The sequence below is a fragment of the Tetranychus urticae genome, chromosome 3 (assembly GCF_039701765.1).
Source record: "Tetranychus urticae isolate SD_2017Ah chromosome 3, NJAU_TeUrti_SD_1.0, whole genome shotgun sequence".
Classification (NCBI taxonomy): domain Eukaryota; kingdom Metazoa; phylum Arthropoda; class Arachnida; order Trombidiformes; family Tetranychidae; genus Tetranychus; species Tetranychus urticae.
The window spans coordinates 3,072,788-3,091,672 of NC_142960.1; the positions used below are offsets into that span (position 1 = coordinate 3,072,788).

The 18,885-nt window shown below is 32.2% G+C and overlaps 4 protein-coding genes and 2 pseudogenes across 7 annotated transcripts; all 6 read right to left on the reverse strand.

The window, feature by feature from the left end:
• Positions 1–2,486: 2,486 nt before the first annotated feature.
• On the reverse strand, positions 2,487–4,139 carry LOC107371796 (cytochrome P450 2J2-like). Its single transcript, XM_015939960.2, has one exon. The coding sequence runs from the start codon at positions 4,085–4,087 to the stop codon at positions 2,588–2,590; it is 1,500 nt and encodes a 499-aa protein (XP_015795446.1). The 5' UTR covers positions 4,088–4,139; the 3' UTR covers positions 2,487–2,587.
• Positions 4,140–4,342: 203 nt separating this feature from the next.
• On the reverse strand, positions 4,343–5,260 carry LOC107371797 (uncharacterized). The gene is made up of 4 exons (XM_015939962.3): positions 5,138–5,260; positions 4,982–5,065; positions 4,651–4,869; positions 4,343–4,561 (listed from the first exon to the last, which is right to left on the reverse strand). The coding sequence occupies exons 1-4, from the start codon at positions 5,199–5,201 to the stop codon at positions 4,416–4,418; spliced, it is 513 nt and encodes a 170-aa protein (XP_015795448.1). The 5' UTR covers positions 5,202–5,260; the 3' UTR covers positions 4,343–4,415.
• Positions 5,261–6,164: 904 nt separating this feature from the next.
• On the reverse strand, positions 6,165–8,177 carry LOC107371653 (legumain pseudogene; annotated as a pseudogene). The gene has a single exon (XR_016199754.1). The product of XR_016199754.1 is annotated as a legumain pseudogene (transcript).
• On the reverse strand, positions 8,175–10,944 carry LOC107371655 (short-chain dehydrogenase/reductase family 16C member 6). Of its 2 annotated transcripts, none has more exons than XM_015939798.3 (3): positions 10,772–10,944; positions 10,046–10,457; positions 8,175–9,181 (listed from the first exon to the last, which is right to left on the reverse strand). In XM_015939798.3, exons 2-3 carry the CDS (start codon positions 10,428–10,430, stop codon positions 8,631–8,633), a joined length of 936 nt encoding a protein of 311 aa, XP_015795284.1. In that variant the 5' UTR covers positions 10,431–10,457; positions 10,772–10,944; the 3' UTR covers positions 8,175–8,630. The 2 variants fall into 2 exon arrangements, with proteins under 2 accessions (XP_015795284.1, XP_015795285.1); XM_015939799.3 differs by having other exon boundaries at positions 10,564–10,944.
• Positions 10,945–12,864: 1,920 nt separating this feature from the next.
• Positions 12,865–14,474, reverse strand: LOC107370971 (legumain pseudogene; annotated as a pseudogene). The gene has a single exon (XR_016199755.1). The product of XR_016199755.1 is annotated as a legumain pseudogene (transcript).
• A 1,081-nt stretch (positions 14,475–15,555) lies between these two features.
• LOC112539260 (uncharacterized) lies at positions 15,556–17,054 on the reverse strand. Its single transcript, XM_089269778.1, has 2 exons — positions 16,137–17,054; positions 15,556–15,699 (listed from the first exon to the last, which is right to left on the reverse strand). The coding sequence occupies exons 1-2, from the start codon at positions 17,052–17,054 to the stop codon at positions 15,556–15,558; spliced, it is 1,062 nt and encodes a 353-aa protein (XP_089125904.1).
• Positions 17,055–18,885: the final 1,831 nt, after the last annotated feature.

Genomic DNA, 18,885 nt, shown 5'->3' on the forward strand with positions numbered 1-18,885 from the left:
TTGAGAATTATTAATTAATATTAGGCCAAACTAGCCCATAAATTTGATTGCAATTTTATTTATTAAACGCTTAGAGTGAGCGGTGTGAATTTTTAGCAATAAATTTCAAGGCATAAAATGTGTGCGCAATAAAAATGGCACTGACTTTAAATCCTTTTAATTAACTAATTAATTTAAATTGAACATTGTTTTTGGGTGCAAATAAAAGAGAATGATATTTGAAATAATGTGAGTGAGTTTCATTCCTTTCGATTGAATTTTTCACCTGAAAAAGTGACCTCAAAGATGAAAAACTTGAAAAATTAAATTTTCATCGGTAAAAAAGGCCACTACAAGAGAAAATCTCTTGCATGCCTAATCTAATGTTAAAAGCCTGAACCATCAAAAAATTTTGGGCTTACTTTTAGCGTTGACCAAATAAGATTGAGGTCGAATATTTTGATCGAACTACACATGTGTCTTTGTCAATTCTTAATAATTGAATTGAAACTAAAATTGATAAAATAAACCTAATAATTACCTAAATATCATTGTTTAAAGTTAGTCTCATTTTTTATTGATCACACCTTAGCTGATCATAATATGAAAGAATCAATTGTTGGAACCTTTGACCATTTAACTAGAACACTGTGCTTCCAAATGCAATTCAGATCCTAATTGTTTTACTCTCGAGTTTTGTGAAACAATTGATTATAATCAAATTTCGGGTAGAAGCGCTTCATTGTCGAGTTGTACACTGACCAATTTAAAACCAAGTAACATTCAACCTCAACTTTTTGAAGAATCGAGAACAAAACCAAAATTTGTTCAATTTCATCAACCATAAGAAAATTACAGGATCCACCGATACAAACTAATACAACTGAATCATTAACGAAAAAATCAACGAAATCAAATGACTTCTCTTTAGCAATCGGATTGGGGACAATAGTATTTATTAGACTGGTCCAAACTAAGTTAGGAAACTTTGATTACGAATATTTTCAAGTAGAGATTTCGTAGCTCACTAAAATTTCAGAATCTTATAGAAAGATATCACAAAATTTTTTTTGTATAATTACAGAACGATAGCTATAATAATTAAAAAGTTATTAAAAATTTAATGCGAAAAATCAAGAATCTTCAATTTCGCTTATTTGATCGACTCTCAATGCTCAACCTGAAAAATAAATTCATGAAATTAACGCAAAATATTCGTTTTGTGTTGCTCTTATGGATGGACTACTCATCTGTTTTCAAAAATCAATCAAATTAATTTAATAATTAAAAAACATAAAAAATTGAAAAAATCTGCCGAGCAAATCAAAGGGCCCCCTTTGATTTGCTCGGCATTTGATCGGATTTGATTTGATTAAAATTTTAGTCACTTTGAAAAAGTCACTTTTTGACTTAAATTTTTCTAATTTCTCAATTAAAGAATTTTCTTCCATTTAATAAACTGCAAAATAATTCTACACTATTCAGCTATCACTAATTCAAATTTCATAAAAAAATTGCATGGATTTGTAATAATAAACCAATCAAAGTTACCTAATTTTGTTTGGACCAACCTAATATATTGGCGTTTGCTGGTGGATTCACTGGATTTAAATTTACTGCTAAGAAAGGATTTGTTAAAAAAGCTGAGTTGAAAATGAATGTTCCACTGAAACCAACTCTGACAACTAAATAAGTCAAAGGGCTTCATGATGATGATGAAGATAAAGATGATAACAATGAAACATTTTATAAAAAGACAATTTTAACTTTCTTAAATAATGGTTTTGATGAAAATGCCCAAATTTTAAACCCAAAAATCTCAGGAACCACTAACCATACAGATGAAATACTTTACAGTATTTCTTAAAAAATTGCCCTCTATCGATTGCGCCATGTCTCATCTAAAATGGTGAGAACAATCAGAAATAGTTCTCTTCTAAGTACACTGTAAAGCAAAACTTTTCTTACAAAAACAGATTCGATATTTTTTCTTATCGTCAAGGGATTCATTAGTAATAACCCACGCCAAAGCATCCATCCCAATTTTCAATAACATTATCAGGTGAACGTGCAGGCCACTTCACAACCTTAAAATTTAGCTCATTGGTTTAGCTCATTAGCTCATTTAGCTCTTAAGTTTTTCAGTACATTTGGTGTTTAAAATTACATTCTTAAGCTTTTTATATCATTTATTGGGAAATTTTTTTATTCACATGAACATTGTCTGATGCCCAAACAGTTCTCATTGATGAAAAAATAAAACTTACAGTCACTGTTTGATAAATTATAATTTATTAAAACCTAACAGGAGATATTAAGACATTTCCCGGGTTGAAAATTCAGAGGTGATCATACCATGAGCATTAAATTGTCATAAATCTACGATTATTCTTCAACTTTAATGATAATTGGCCAAATAATTGTAAACTTATGACAATTCAATGCTCATGGTATGATCACCTCTGAATTTTCAACCCGGGTTCCTCAAATTATTAATACAACAAATATTAAAAGAGACATGAACAACTTGTTTAATGGTAACAATGGTCGACAAATTTCAGAATCCATTAGATCTATTAGTTAGCAAAACAAGAGAACAGCAAGGGAATTAACCGATTTTTTCAAAGATTAAAGGAGGTGAATATTTTGGTCGCCTTGAAACACCAAATGTTGCTTCAAAAGACAACTTTACATCTGGATCACATCGAACTCGATATTTTTGCAAAATATTCACAAGGTACAAGAATAATTCCACATTGGCTAGGCCTTCTCCGGGACAAATCCTTTTACCTCCACTAAAAGGGACCAAGTAAGGTAGTTTTACAGCTTTGCTACCGTCTTCAGACAGAAATCGATTAGGATCAAACTTTTCTGGTTCAGGCCATAGCTTTGGATCTCGGTGAATGCTCCATAAATTGAAGATTACAATAGTATCTTTGGGAATATTGTATTTACCAATCTTTGTGTCTCTTGAGGCTCGACGAAGTAAATTAACGGCAATAATGGACCCAATTCGTTGTGCTTCATAGAGATAAGCAATTGTGAAAGGCATTCGATTCCTATCCGTATAAACAGGTTCTCTGTCAAATCCAATAACATCGGCTATTTCAGCTCGTATCTTGTCTTGATATTCAGGATTATAAATCAAATACATCATAGCCCATGCTAATGTAGCAGTAACAGTTTCAGACCCAGCAGCGAAAAATGCAGTTAAATTACGCCTTAAAACTCCCATGCTGTACACTTGATCATTTTCATCTTTATTTTGACGATTTTTTTGTTCCACCAAATAGCCATCAATGTAATCATCAATTTCACTTTTACCAGATTTAGCTTGGTGTTTATCAATTTCTTTTTGCAATAAACCTTCAACAGCAAGTACATGGTTGTAAGCTACACTCATCCGAAATATCCCAAGAAAAGTTGATAACTTGAACAACCAAGGAAAGAATGCACTTAAACCAGCAAATTGAAAAGCTTGATTAACGCGATCCATGTTATGATCTAAATCGACTTTGAAGGGATCCGAATACTTAAAATTGTGGCCAAACAGTAGGATTGATATATTATTTGATACACTGGGTAATAGTTTTTCAAAAAAATCCACTTTACCCTCACTAATGGTTGGTAAAAATTGTTGTATTTCTTTACTTATAGCTTCTTCCATTTTACTCGTACCAAAACCAAGATCACGAAGTACATGTAAAGATAAACGTCTATGAGAACGCCAATGTTCGCCAGACATTTCAGCAAAAGACGGATATTTGATCAATCCTTCAAAAAACAGTTCATGGGGCTTAGCAAGTAGAGACTCATCAGCAAACGCTAACTTAAGATGATCCCAATCACAAATGACAACAACATCATGTTGTCCCAACTTTAAACTATAAACTGGTCCATACTTTTTGGATAAAGAATCAAACTCAAGGTAACTTTCATCTTTTAGGAATGGATAATAACCAACGATTGGAAGTCCCCATGGTCCAGGTGGTAATCGGAATAATCTTTTGATAGTTGTTACAAGAAAATTAAACACAAATAAAAATATGAGTCCAGTTGCTAAGCTGTATAAGGGTTGAGAAAAGACAAAATAATCGGTTAAAAACATTTCAATTGAGACACAAAATCACAAGTGGAGAAATGCAGTTTAATGTATGACAACAAACCTATTAACCAAGAAAACCTTTGAATCCTTAAAACATTGGTTATAATGCTATTGATAAAACCAATTGATAATCACCGATTGATTATTTTAGGACAATCATTATTTGAAAACAATTTCATAAACACTTCACGTGAAAATCAATCCGATAAGATCTATCTTTTTACAGATTCTTAATCTCTGAATGAGCAAACAATTGGGTAGAAACCATTATATTTTAATGATTATATTCAGGTATATGACAACTATTAGACAGGCACAAGTTTCAAAGGCTTCACTGAGAAAATGAAAGCTCTGAAATTTTCCATAGCAGTGAATTTAAATTCTTGATTGAAGTTGCACCATTTTCATAGCCATATGAAAGATTTGAATCGTGAACGACTTCAAGTTGATCCGCAAGTCCTGAAATCTTTGGATTACCTAGAAAGTAAAATTTTTACATTAGCAAATAATTAATTCTCGCAGTAGTTTCTAAAATATTCAATGATTTGAACAGTTATTCAACTTACCAGGGAATCTTTGTTTTAAAAAAGAAATGAAACTTTTGGCAAATTGGTAGACTTGTTCAGATGAAATGTTTGTTGGTGATGAAGAAACATATTTCAATGAATTCTCAATCAGTTCAAGAACATTTTCTTGATAATCCTTATTCACATTAACACCAGGTAACTTTTTGGCGACTCTACCAGCTTCAATTGCATCAAAGATAGTTTTGTAAGGTAAGAAATCTGAAAATATTCAAAGTAACCAGAAAAATTCAATGCAATTCAATTATTAATACAAATTATACAATGTAAATTTATCAAAAAATAAGTCTATTTTTATGTTTAAATAACTTACTTGGATGTTGTTTTTCAAGGGATGAGTACATTTGTTTTCCTTCATCAGCAACTCGATCAATCAATGAACGTCCATCATTTGGAGCTGAAAAATGCATTAAACATTAGCACTTAATGAATCACAATCAAGTGTTTTACAATTGTAATGATGACTCACCTGGAGTTGGAATAGCGGTGACAATGGAACAAAGTACAAAAACTAATGGAATTGAAAAATTCATTACAACACAAGAAAAATATGAAATTGGAAATACTAAAATATGGTAACAGTTTGATCCAATGATTAATGGTTAATGATTGAAGTCAATGAATTTGCTTGCTTAAATATGCATCAAATGGCGCAAAAAGATTTTATCGATATGATTCAATCATTGAAAAATATATTTTATTATAACTAACCTTTTCTGTTGTTTTCATGTTCAATTGCAATGGATCGCGAAATTGATCAGAATTTCTGGGAATCTCTTATCCAATCTTCTTTAACGAGAATCAAAGGAAATAAATAAGTAAATACATGGTTAAATCCAATATTTATCTGTTCTCTATTCGTTTCAATAATAAGAACAACAAATTGCTCATTGGTTATAAGCAGCACAAAATCACATGATAAATCAATCTCTCAAAGATTCTAGTATCTTCAGCTCAAAGCTTAATCTTTGCTTCAGCTATTATTCAAGCACCATCTAGTGATGTCGTTATTGATTAAAACATTAGCTTTTAGTTTTGTTTATTTTTCTTGCAAATCCAATTATTGCTACCTTTCAGTTCAATTAAAATGGCTGTATTCAAAGAGTAAGACAATTAATATTAACTCTTATGCCCTACTCTTTGGTTTTTTTACCCTACTTTTGCTTCTTTTTATGGCATTTGTTTAAATTGATTTAGTTGGTTAATTTCCGTTGGCGTACCACATTCTGTATCTTCATAATCTTCAACATTGTGTAATTTTACGGTGAACAATCTTTGGTATATTTCTCTTGAGCTTTATCCTGGATTATTTGAATTGGCATTCGAACCGAGTTACAATTTTCAAATGATTGCTTGATTGGACTCCTGGAAAGCTCCAATATCGTTCTTTATTTGAATTTGTACATTTTGTGCCTTTTAAAATAGCCTAACATCGTACGCAAACAATCTGTGGATTCACTTCAAGTCTACATACTGATAAATAAAGAAATCAAGAATTTAAGGTGATTAAGTATATATTTAATGGACAACATAAAGATATTAACAAGGAAATACAGTAAATTTATTGTACAGTTATCTTCATATAATGGCATCATAACCATGGGCAACAACATGATTTAAACAGGCCTTTTCTAGATAATGTTGAAATTTCTCCAGACTGGCTGGGTCAAAGTTGTTTGATTCAACGATGTTAGCAAAAGCATACATGTACTTCAAACCATAATAGTGTATAGCAACGTTCAAACAGCTTGCATTGAACTTTTTAACAATCTTTGAATAACTGTTATGATCAATGAGAGGAGATCGAATCGATAAAACATCAGCAGCATGGGAACAAAAACCTTTTGTGCAAAGTTCATCAATAACATTACGAATCGCTCTATCATAAAATCTTCTACCAGATATTACATTAAGTAATTTAGATTGTGCCTCTGAAGTTTCATTAGAGCTAAGATTGGAGGCCAGTTTTCGTTTCAAATTAAATAATGGAATATCTCTGCTATTATATTGACCTGTAACCTTGGCATGTTTAACGAACGCATCAATTGATGACTGGCTTTCCCCTTGAAATTCGCCTACATTCACATTGGCCAATGTTTTATCACCATACTCTTGGGGAGACGAGTTTTTTACAGTTTTGGTAACATGTTGGAATTGTGTTTCAAGAGGTTCCTTTGAAATAACATTTCCTTCTGAGTCTAAAATCCAAGCAACCGAGTATTCATCACCAAGACAAGTGTAAATATCTGGCTGGTCACAAAAACAACCATAACTTGACTCAAACGGATTGGCAGCTGTTGTGGCATAAACATTTAGTTCATCCGATAAGATGTTGTTAAACATAGAGCCTGATTCACAAGACTCCAAGTAAAATGTTAATTTACCATACATTTTGTTTTGGTGCATATAAGTCAAGGTTTCATTCAAATCTTGTGAAGTCAAAGAATCACTTGGAAAGCAAATAATTCCAGTTCCTCCATGGTCAGCGAAGTAGATGAAAACGTGATCATCAGGCCCTGTCTGCAACACTTTTTTACCTTTGGCTGCAAGCTCTTTATCTCCTTTCAAGACTTTCATGAAATTTTCCGAGTTCACTTCAGGACCAGTGTAATCCTTTGAAACTCCTTGGTAAACATCTGTTCCGTTCGGTACATTAAATATTCGACCAGGATAAGGATTTTCTTTATTATTGGCAATGTCATCATACATCATAACAATAATGTTTTCACTTGGCACTCCATGACTTCGAAGCACCTGGTATGCATGGCAAACATCAGCTTGGTGACGATAATTTTCAAATCCATTTGAACCAGCAACTAAAACTGCGTGGATATTTGATGATGATTTGGTTAAACTCAAAGATTCAGGGATCGCGCTGGATAAGCTCAAGGCTACACAAGTTGAAAGTAGCAAAGGAACTGAAATAAACTTCATCTTGACTGAGTCTATGACTTCCAGTGGCACAGTTACATTGAAATTTCGAGAAAGGAGCTTGTCCTCTCTTTTATATTCCAGAAATTCATGGTTATCTGTTGCTCTAGATATTATCTCATCATTGTTGACTCATTTTATGTGCAGTCGATTAATTTTGTAAAACTGATTACAATCAAGCATGTAAAAACTCTCATTGACTTCAAAAATTTAAGCATAATCTTGATTTAAGCCTATCTTTCCATTACATTTCAATCACTTAGTTTCACAAGCGAGGGCAACAGGTTATAAAGAATTCTATCACGCCTGGATTCATTGGAATTTTTCATTTCTTTATTAACCGCAACATTATCTAACCTCGTGGACACTAATTATACCAAGCATACCAAGAATACATGCAAATTAAATTGATTCTTGTAAATCGATGTTTAAAGATGTTAATTGCAGTATTTCAAACTTTACATATGATTAGAATCGGATGGAGGAACAATCTGGACACATGGACAAATGAAATGGTTATTATGTATTTCATTTGAGTTAATAACCTTATAAAGTTGAATAAATTTCACATGATATAAACCAAACTGTTTATTCACAAAAATGATTTATACACAAAACAAAACATTAGCTCATGATTTTAGCTTAATACATGATTTGAATTGAATTCACTCCGAAGCTACCATTTAGTAGATTTGCTTTTCGACTCATTCTTGATCTGTGAACATCAATTTTCTTTAAATATTATAATAAATTCATCGTGGAAATGAGAAACAGAAAAAAAAACAAAACTGGAAATGAGGTAGCCAAGTTAATCGAAGTCCATCGCTTATCAAATTTTATCATTATCATCATAATCATTATCATAACCAGTTCTTTGTACAATTAACGATATTAAAAGTTGAAGATAGAAACAATTGGGTGGAAACACACAGAAATAATAATTTAGGTTTCCCTGTTGCTGGCAACCAAAAAGACATCAGGACCAAAAACAAGAGTAATAGGTTGAAAAGGGAGAGAGATCAAATTGTTAGTTAACCTTGTTTAACTTTATTATGTCTGCCATGGAAAGTCATCATTGCCGTATCACCACCAATTAATTTGATGATGTAATAGGATGATTGGGTGGGTAAAAATGATTTGATGAACAATAAGAAGTAAATTAATCTCGGGACAACAATGATTTCTTGGTTAACCAGAATACCAGAGACAATTTCATCGGCAACATAATCTTGTTCCAATAGGCCCATGTATTTAGTCTTGACTCCATCAAACATTCCAGTGTTGATGAACCATGGACAAACGACTGTGCAATGGATTCCATCATAACCCTCAGTTTTCATTTCATAACGTAAAGACTCGTCGATTCCACAAGAGCCAAATTTGGAGGCACAATAATCGGCTAATCGAGGTCCACCGCTGAGTCCAGCAACACTTGAAATGGTTACAATGTGTCCTTTATTGACTTTCATCATGTCCGGTAAAAATGATTTGATTATCCAAAAATTGGAGGTACAGTTGACAGCCATTGTTTTATCAATGTCTTCATCTTTCAGATCTATGAAACGTTTACCAGTTACAATACCTAAAAGAATTGATACAAAAATTCAAATTAATATCAGCTGAATTAATTTATTCAATTTAAAGTATAAATTTTTCTTATTCTCAAGGTTTACAGACTAATCAACTTGAGAGATTTGTTTTGCTTTTAAATCGCAAACATTTAACTTTGTAGCGATTTCTGTTATTAGCAACGCAATTTAATCATCATTTAGAAAGAGATTGAGTAACATTAGAAGTCAAGGAAAGAGCAACAATAATCAAGGAGTACAGATTAATCGGATGATTTGGCGTCTTATAAAAGTATTCACATGAAAGTTTGAAATAAATTACCTTAAGCAGTCATAACAACGCCATAAGCATTTGTCATAGCATTGGAATAAAATTGCAATTTTAATTTCCTAATCATGATTTTCATCACTGTTTTAATTATTATGAGATTGTTATCAAAATTTGATTACAAAACAATAAGCAAAACATTGACTGATAAAGGATTCGGAAAACGGAAAATAACAATGAACTTAACCAAATCGCCTCTAAATACACAAGAAAAAATAAATCTTTACTTCCTAATAAAGATAACTTTGTTAATTGAAACATTACCTAACAAGCTTTTGAATAATTAAAATATATCACATTCAATGCTTTGAATGGCCGATGATCGAATGGTTGGATAAGTGTTGAATAAGTGAACAATTAGCAACATTAGCACTATTCAAAGAAAAAGACTGATGAGTTCTCAATTTACCCATTTAAATTGACTTTATTGTTGAATGATTTTCTGATTCATCTTATCAACTAATGCTCACTTCACTTGGACACTGACCCTCATTAAACGATAATGCCATGCATTGGAATTGATAAAATTCACCATTTATCGATAACTTACCTGCGTTATTTATAACCATTGAAATGGGACCAGCAATTTGCTTGGTTCGTGCAGCAGTTTCATAGACAGCCTGTCGATCCGAAATGTCGACTTGAAAGGTAAACACAGGTGCACCGAGTTTTTTCACTCGAGCTGCTGTCTCACTCATACCAGCAGCATTAATATCCCAAATTACAATGCGACAACCAAGGCCAGCAAAACGGCAAGCTAAAGCACGGCCCAAGCCACTTCCACCTCCGGTAATAAGAACGGTTTGATCTTTGACATCTTTATATCGAAGTGAACGAGGAACCAAAGTCAAGATTATACCAACAATCCAATGGTAAAGTATTAAAAAAAAGTGGACAATATTGTTGATGGCATCACTTTTTGAATCTGTTGTCATTTTGGATACGGCCAGAAGTTAACGTTGCTGCTCGGAAAAAGTGCACAAAAAACAAATTGGATGAGTACAAAGAGTCACATTAAAATTTAAACACAAAACATGAAAGGCACAATATTCAAGGATATAGAGATACCCAAATTTTTACTTGTAGACTAGTGCTTTGACTAGCTGGTTAATCAAGAGCTAATTAATTAAAATTCGGGTATGTTCACAAGTGGTTTGTTTGAGCTGCAAAATTGTAGTGAAGGCGAGGAAAACAGGCAAAGTTGTCGATTGAACAAAGGAAAGGAAAGTTAAACAAAAAATGGACAAAATGAAAAAACGTTTTTTCTTTTTCTTACATAAATGACCTTCGTGAAGTTGAATAGCAATTTCTTGCAAATAACAAGCGATACTAGCGATGTTGTCTTCTCTTGCTGTTACCACATGATTATGTCTCTCTCACTTTCTCTCTTGTCCAAGTTGTTGGTGAGTTGGATGCAGGATTGTTTGTTGCTTACTGAAGGTAAGTTTCAAGTTTAACTAAGGTGGTAATTAAATGAGAAGAGGAGAAATGAAATTGAATTGATAAGTGAGACGAAGAAATGAAAAGGTACAGATGAATGGATGATTGAGAGAAACAAAAAAGCTATTTTCTTCCCGCCTCTTCCTTTTTTTACTGTAATCAAATAGCTTTTCCTTAGCAAAATCAAATCTTTCTCGATTGGGAGGAGAATGAATCTGTTGAAAGTTATATTGACGATAAAGCCGAGGTTTTAGCTGTTTCAAGCTCATGTTGTTGATCGCTTTAGGCTTTGTTTGGAAGAAGTGAAAAGGCCAAGAATTGCACTTGATGATAAAGGTTCACAATATGAAATAGATTTTGATGACTGATAACTGTAAGATTAATGCAGATTTAGCATGATGATGGTCAAGAGTGAAAGTGAAATATAAAGAAAGAAAGATAAAGAGAGGAAAAGTTAAACAAAATGAAAACAAAAAGGTAGTAATGTTGATGTTTAAAATTCAAGTTTACTGACTTAACGGCAACTCGGTCACAAGAGGTTACCGATCTAACTTGAGACAAAGGTTAACCAGGTTAAGTTCAAGTATAAACAATTACATGTATTAATAGTGCTCGAATAATTCATTACCAGCACATAATTAAAATTGAATTTTAATATTACCATAAAAAACAGTTTCAAATTGAAACATTATCCATATGATTGTTTTAATGTAATCTATCGTAGTGCCATCTTGGATTAAACATAATAAGCATTACATTTGTAAAATGAAAAAATATCCAACTATTAAATTATTGACCTTGTCTTGTTAAATTAAACTTGTAAAATCTTCCATTGGCAGTTGATTTTGAATGATTAATGGAAACAGCCAGTTAACTAATTAAAACAAATTGGTTTCACATTCAGTTAAATAAACTCTTTAATGCCATTTATCTTCAAGGCTTATGCTGGCTTCAAATGGTTAACTCTGACTGATTCCAATCCATTTTTGTACGCTTTACACGACAAAAGAGCTAAAATTTTCCTCAATTGTAAATTGAGATTACATAGCTAATCGGTAAAAGTGAATAATGTTGGTGATGATTGATGGTTAATAGTGTAAAATGAAATAATCCTCGAAACTGGCTAAAGTGGTGTAAATATTTCGCAGCTTCTCAACCGACGATTCACCATTTGTTTCAATACACAAATTGTTTTCAATTTTCACTCTTTTCTTTACTCAATTGTGTTTTGACTCTGACAAGTGAGTATAAATCAGATTAAATGTTTAATAAAAAGATTGGATGCTCTTATTATTTTGATTACCATGTATCTCCAGAATTAAGTGTTTATAAGTTGAGAAGAGAGTTCATTACGAGTTCCTTTGAGGTGCTATTCAAGATCATTTTGACGACAATGAGTTAAGAGCCTCTTGTCAATATATTGAGTTGTTACAATTCAAAATATTGCCTGTTTCATTTTATCATCTTAAGCAATGATTAAATATGATTACTATTTTAACTGGTTGTCTCTATCCTTGCTTCTTGTGATGCTTCCAATTATTGGAACACTAAATCTCTTGACTGATTAAACCTCTTTAACCATGCTATTGACATCAACACTCATTAAAAATTGTTTCTTGTTGTCAACTTGACTCAATCACTTTTGAAGGTTAATTGAAAATTCAATTCTCATCAAATATGGACTGTACTCTGGATAGTGTTACTAGTTCAGATTTGAGCTCCAATGAATGTCAACCATGTGTTTATTAATGAATATCAGACTCGTGATAGTCAAGATGTTAACTAGACATGAATGTAATTCATTATGATGTGCAATTGAAATCGACCGATGACCAAGAAATGGTTGCAGTTTTCTGTTCGGAAAAATTCGAAGGTGCGTTGAGCTCCGCTTTTGGCGAGCGATCGTCTGGCCTAACATTTATGTATTTTTAATATTTATTGCTTAGCTTTGAAAGTTGAACGTTAACATCTAATCATTTTGATGTTTTTTTCTCACCCAAAGATCAGATTTTACCGAATTTTTGCTCCAACACCTTTTCATTTTGATTGGTGGATTTTACCCATATTTTACTTAAATATTAGCTTTGAATTTATTATTAACAATGTGATCATTACAAGCTTTCTCTAAATCTGCCAGGAAACGGTTCAATGTTGACTCAGTGAAGTTGTTTGATTCAACAAGATTGGCAAAAACATACATGAATTTCATTCCATCAGTATGAATACCCAAGTTAAGGCAACTTGACTGGAACTTTTTTGCTACTTTTGAGTATGTTGAATGATTAACTAATGGTTGTTGAGTTGACAGAATTTTTTCAACATCTGAGCAATAACCATTGAAACAAAGTTGAGAGACGATATTTTCCATGCTTGCTTCAAGGAATCGTCGACCATCAATCAAAGTTTGTAATTCTTTAGCAAGAACAGCAGCTTCAGCAGCATCATCTGTACGCTCTATTTTACGTCTAAGCATCACTAAAGGTACATCTCTAGAGTTTACGAAATCTTTTGGATAGCTTCTAGCAGCATGAATCTTACTCGAAGTATTTTCACCAAGGAATTGACCAACATTCAGACTAGCAATTGACTTTTGACCAAATTGTTGTGGATGTGATTTTATAGTGCCTTCCACAACATATTTGAATTGTTGTTCCAAGGTTTCTATCGCCAAGTCATTAAAGTCAGAGTTATAAAGCCAAGAAACTGAATAATCATCACCAAGACAAGTATGAAATTCAGGCTCATCACAATAACATGCATAGCTTAGTTCTACAGAGTTGGCAGAAGTAGTAGCATAAATGTTTATATTATCGGGTAAAATGTTTTCAAACATCGAACCAGAATTACAAGCTTCCAAGTAAAATACAAGTTTGTCATACATTTTATGCTCATGCATATAAACTAAAGCTTTGTTCAAATCATCTGAAGAAAGTGCACCAGTTGGGAAACCAATAAGGCCAGTAGCTCCGTGATTAGCGCAATAAATGAATACATGGTCGTTTGGTCCAGAAGTGAGTACTTTCTTACCTTTGGCAGCAAGATCTTTGTCGCCTTTAAGCACACCAAGGAAGTTTTCAGGAGTTAATTCCATACCTGTATAATCTTTCAATAGACCAGCATAGACATCAGGGCCAAAAGGAACATTGAATATTTTACCAGGATAAGGATTTTTGCTATTATTGGCAATATCATCGTACATCATGAGAATAATGTTTTCAATAGGAACTCCGTGATTTCTCAAGACTTGATAAGCATGGCAAACATCGGCTTGATGATGATAATTGTCGTATGTATTTGATCCAGCAACCAGGACAGCATTGATATTGTAATCATCAGTTGACCTGGAACCCAAAAATTCCTCCAAAGGAGTTGAAGATGAAAGGGTAAAAAGTATTGGGAAAATGATTAAAAATGGAAACATAGTTCAAGTCTAGTGTTTGGTACTGTTTGATGAAAAATTGATTGAATAAATGAATGGTTAATTTTTCCATTTTTGTATTGAATTTCATATTTTATCGCTTATCAAACCATACAATCCAAATCTTATGTTATAAAAAGGTATCAAATGACATTTATTGTCACGATAAATATCTGATCAATTAGTTGTTTTTTTAATATAACGTAAATCTTAATGAACTTCAAAATGTTAATATTTTAATGTTAACTCACACAACAATAAACCAGATCTATTATTTGTGTATCTCAAACAAAATAATCAATATCGGTTTCTTGTTAAAATGAAACATTCATCGAATAGACGGAAAAAAGATCAAAGGATGGTATACGGTTGATAAAACAGGTGCCACTTTGTCATATTTGTTAGACTCCTTTGCATGTCCGTCTCATTCATGTTTTGGCTATTTTTCATACTGTTTGATATTGACATATTTTGCTTTAAGAGTTAATTGATCTTTTTACAGAATTTGATTCAAGGTTTGAATCCGAGACATTGAATTGAATTTGTTTATAAGAAAATAACGGGCAGATGATGAATGAAAGATTAAGAGGTTGAAAGTTATTATTATAAATAATGTTTCTAAGAAACCAGAATTATTAAGGAACGATGAGTATCAATTAGTCCAGAATTTCACCCCAACAGTGGATTAAGAATTGCGATGCATCACCAAGGTGCATGAGTGGCATTTGCGGCTACTGAATGGGTGTAATTAAAGAAAGAGGGGAAATATTAGGTGCGGGAATAAGTTTCCGCCTTTTTTTAAAGAGGTTTCTTGGTAATACTTGCTAGCAATTACACAGCTTTCCATTGTTGATTCATTATAAATTGTGCTACATGTCTTTCAAGTTGAATTTAAATTTTGGCCGTCAATCATTTAAATTACGAATTTTTAATCTTCAGCGAAAAATCAAATGAGATTATCAAATCGGAAACTATTCTATGCAAAACACTGTTATTTTGAGGTTTCAACTAGTGACTAGTTTCTTTTATTTACATGAACATTATCTGATACACAAAAAAAGTGTTCGTTGATGGAAAATATGATTTGATATGAATTATGGTTCTCTTCCTTTCATCTAAAAGTTTAATGAGGACTTCATCGGACCACAACGGATTTGTTTAATAACTTGCCAGCGACAGTCTCTTTAATCACGATATCCTCTTCAGCATTGAATTGTTGGAAAGGCCAAAATGAATGTTATACAAAGAGTAACCAGAGAAGTGACGAATGATGCTGTGATGGTAAATAGATTAGCAAATGTAAGTCCAATATCATTACGGCCCATTCTGTATACAAGTAAAGAAGTCTAACAAGCAATTTGAACAATATAATTAGCAATTATTTTAAGCTATAAATCATAGTCAGTCCGATAAATTTTGACTTTGCATTTATCGATAATGACTTTTATTACTTTTTTGATACTTAGTCGAGTCAAGCTATCAACACTATTTAATTTGCAAATATTGAATTAAAGTTGATCAAGCCTGTTGTTTACGAGCGTTTAACCATTTTGATCATACTGTCAATATTTATATCAACATTGTTATTAACAAGTAAATTAAAGATAAACATAATAAGTAATGTTGACCTTCCTTACTTTTATCAATTGCAATCCCTTTTTTAATGAAAAATGGTCAACTATTATGTTGATAAAACTTTTCATCAACATTGTTATTATTAACAAGTCGAGATAAATAAATATTAAGTCATTTATTTATAATTGTAATTTCTTAGCAAGCTTACCTCTGCAAAATGATTTGGACTGTTCGCAATAAAAGTCAATTGATATGCATGATGAAACCCCTTTGAGGCCAAATGATTTATTTTGATTGCATAGTACGTGAACATAGCAGCCACTGAGGTGACAACAACTTGTACACCAGTCCCAGCAAAATAGTCATTCAATGATTCTGACAAGAAAATGATGCTATAAAGATTAATCAGAATAAATGAAACCATAATGGAATAATTGGCTGCTGTAAAGTAGCGAACGAATTGATCGGCTTTTAGAGCCAATTGTGAACCGACAGAGTGCATAAAACGAATTGATCTAATGTTGCCGTCAACTGAGTCAGGATGTTCAATCAGATGCTCGAGTCGTTGATTAACACGGATAAATACGGTGCAAATGATGAGTGCAAATTGCAACGGAAAATCACTAACCAAACTGAATAAAAGAGAGTAAGCGAAACTTATGCAAATGACTGCCGCCAAGTGACACACACTGATTTGGTGCAGTCTTTGACCATATTGTGGACTGAATAAAGAGACTGTAGTTGTGAAAAGAATATCAAGAGCGAAAATAATGACACGATATTTTTTACGTTCACTTTTGATGTAATTGATTATCTCTTCATCATCTTGTAGACCAGTTTTATTCCAAATTTGGATAAATTCAACAAATCGTTTCCAATCAGATACAAATACCAGGAAAAAGTAATCAATAATTATTGAAATTCCAATTAAAAACTGTAAAACACAAAAAATCTTTTCACGTAAAGTTTTGGCGGTTAAAATATCTACATAGGCATTGAACATGATAATGGATCCAATTGATGCTGTAAGTAACAAAATGACTGCCAATAAGACATAATGTACCTTTTTGCCTTTTTTGTTGATAATCACCATGAAAATACTCGATATATCAATATTGTTATTCATTTCGTAAATCACTTTTTTATTCACTTTACATTTATGAAGTTGTTGAAATTGGCAATAATCTATTGGGAGCAATGAATGAAGAGCTTGGTGAAATGCATGATCACTAATATCATCAATATTTTAGTGATGGATGGTAACTGCTCAAGTCCACTATCAGATGTAGATGGAGAGCAGATTTCGTGAATAATTGTCTTTAGAACTCAGAAACTTATTGCCAGAAATTCGAGTGAGAACCGTTCTTAACTGAAGATAATGAGAAATGATATAAACTCGATTCTATGATGTCAAGACAAAATATTGCCACTGAGTTCGCGTTGCAGTTTGGTTAATTGATAAGTCTGGTGACCAAAGTTTTAGGAAAATAAAACCAAATCAAAACTTTTCGGATGCACCTAATTTTATTCTTTTTTGTATAACTAAAAAGATACAAACTATAATAATATTATAATTTGAACTTGAAACCAACTTTGGTGTGACCTTTTCGAGCTTAAATTTGTTTCAATTTTTCACTCTCTTTTATATGACCCAGTTTCCCTCGTGGAGAGTTGAACTTACAATGAATATAAACTTTAACCATAAGCACCTGATCTATAACTCGAATCTGTATTATGGTATTTAAAGAGTATTTATTTCTGAGAATTGTGTCTTTTTCCGGCTTGACGAGTTTCAGCGTCTATTTGAGTTAGATAAAGTCTACAAGTTTTCCTCTGATGTCGATTTGCCATCAATAAGTCTATGAAATAACTCCTATTTTAGGGGCAATCCGATCAAAACAATTAATGAAATAAAAATTTCAATTAGATTAAAAACTGATAAGAAGTTAATCTAATTTTCACAAAAATTTAATCTCAATAATGTCCACTGTGAAAAATTTTTAATTGACGACAGGCGCATGACCTAAATGTTAAATTGGTTGATCGGATCTTTGTAAATTAGTGATGTCACAAATTATTGAAGGGGGTATGTAAAGCAAAATCGCACTTCTGTTAAACTTTTTCAAATAATGATTTTCTGAAAGATCTTGTTTAAAAACTAGGTTTAACTTGAAAATCAGCATTGTGACTATTGTGGTTAAGCTGCAATTGAGGCCAAAAGGTAAACCATTTTTGAGTCATATCTCACAAAAGAAACATGACAGAAAACTGAAACTTGGGATAGAAAAAGCTCTAATAGATAAGTATATGCATACAAAAGGTTAAATGCTCTGATATTTTTTGTTCTCGAGTTATCAAAGAGGACCATTTTCCGTCATTTTGGTTTTTAAATCGACAGATTATGTTTTAGAAAGTTTTGCATTAGCAAAAAATAGTTCTTTTGACTTCAGCAACAGCCCTTTGCAAGATAATAGCCATCGGCTCAGTAGTTCCATAGATATCGAGAATCGGCCTTAAATAAACGGAACACTACAACAACGCTTAGGAAAATCAGATCGAAATGAAACAAGGATAAAAGCACTCAGAATTATTAGCTCTATGATATAGCAAAAGATTATGGCTAGAAAATGAAGCTGTCGTTATATTGGCTTTCTAACAGTCCACATGCAGTGTTAAAAATAAACATCTCAAGACTACTTATTCTTTATTTGACAGTGCAAAGTCTTGATCTTTTCGCACATAATAGAACTGATAATTAAGATTGCTTTTATCCTTGTTTCATTTCGATCTGATGTTCCTAAGCGTTGTTAAAGCGTTCCTTTTATTTCAGACCGTTTATCGTTATCTATGGAACCACTTCGTAAATGGTTTTCATCTTGCGTAGAGCTATTAACTAAATTGAAAGATTCATTTTGAGGCATTAAAAGAATGTAACGTTTGATTTGTTGATTTAAAAA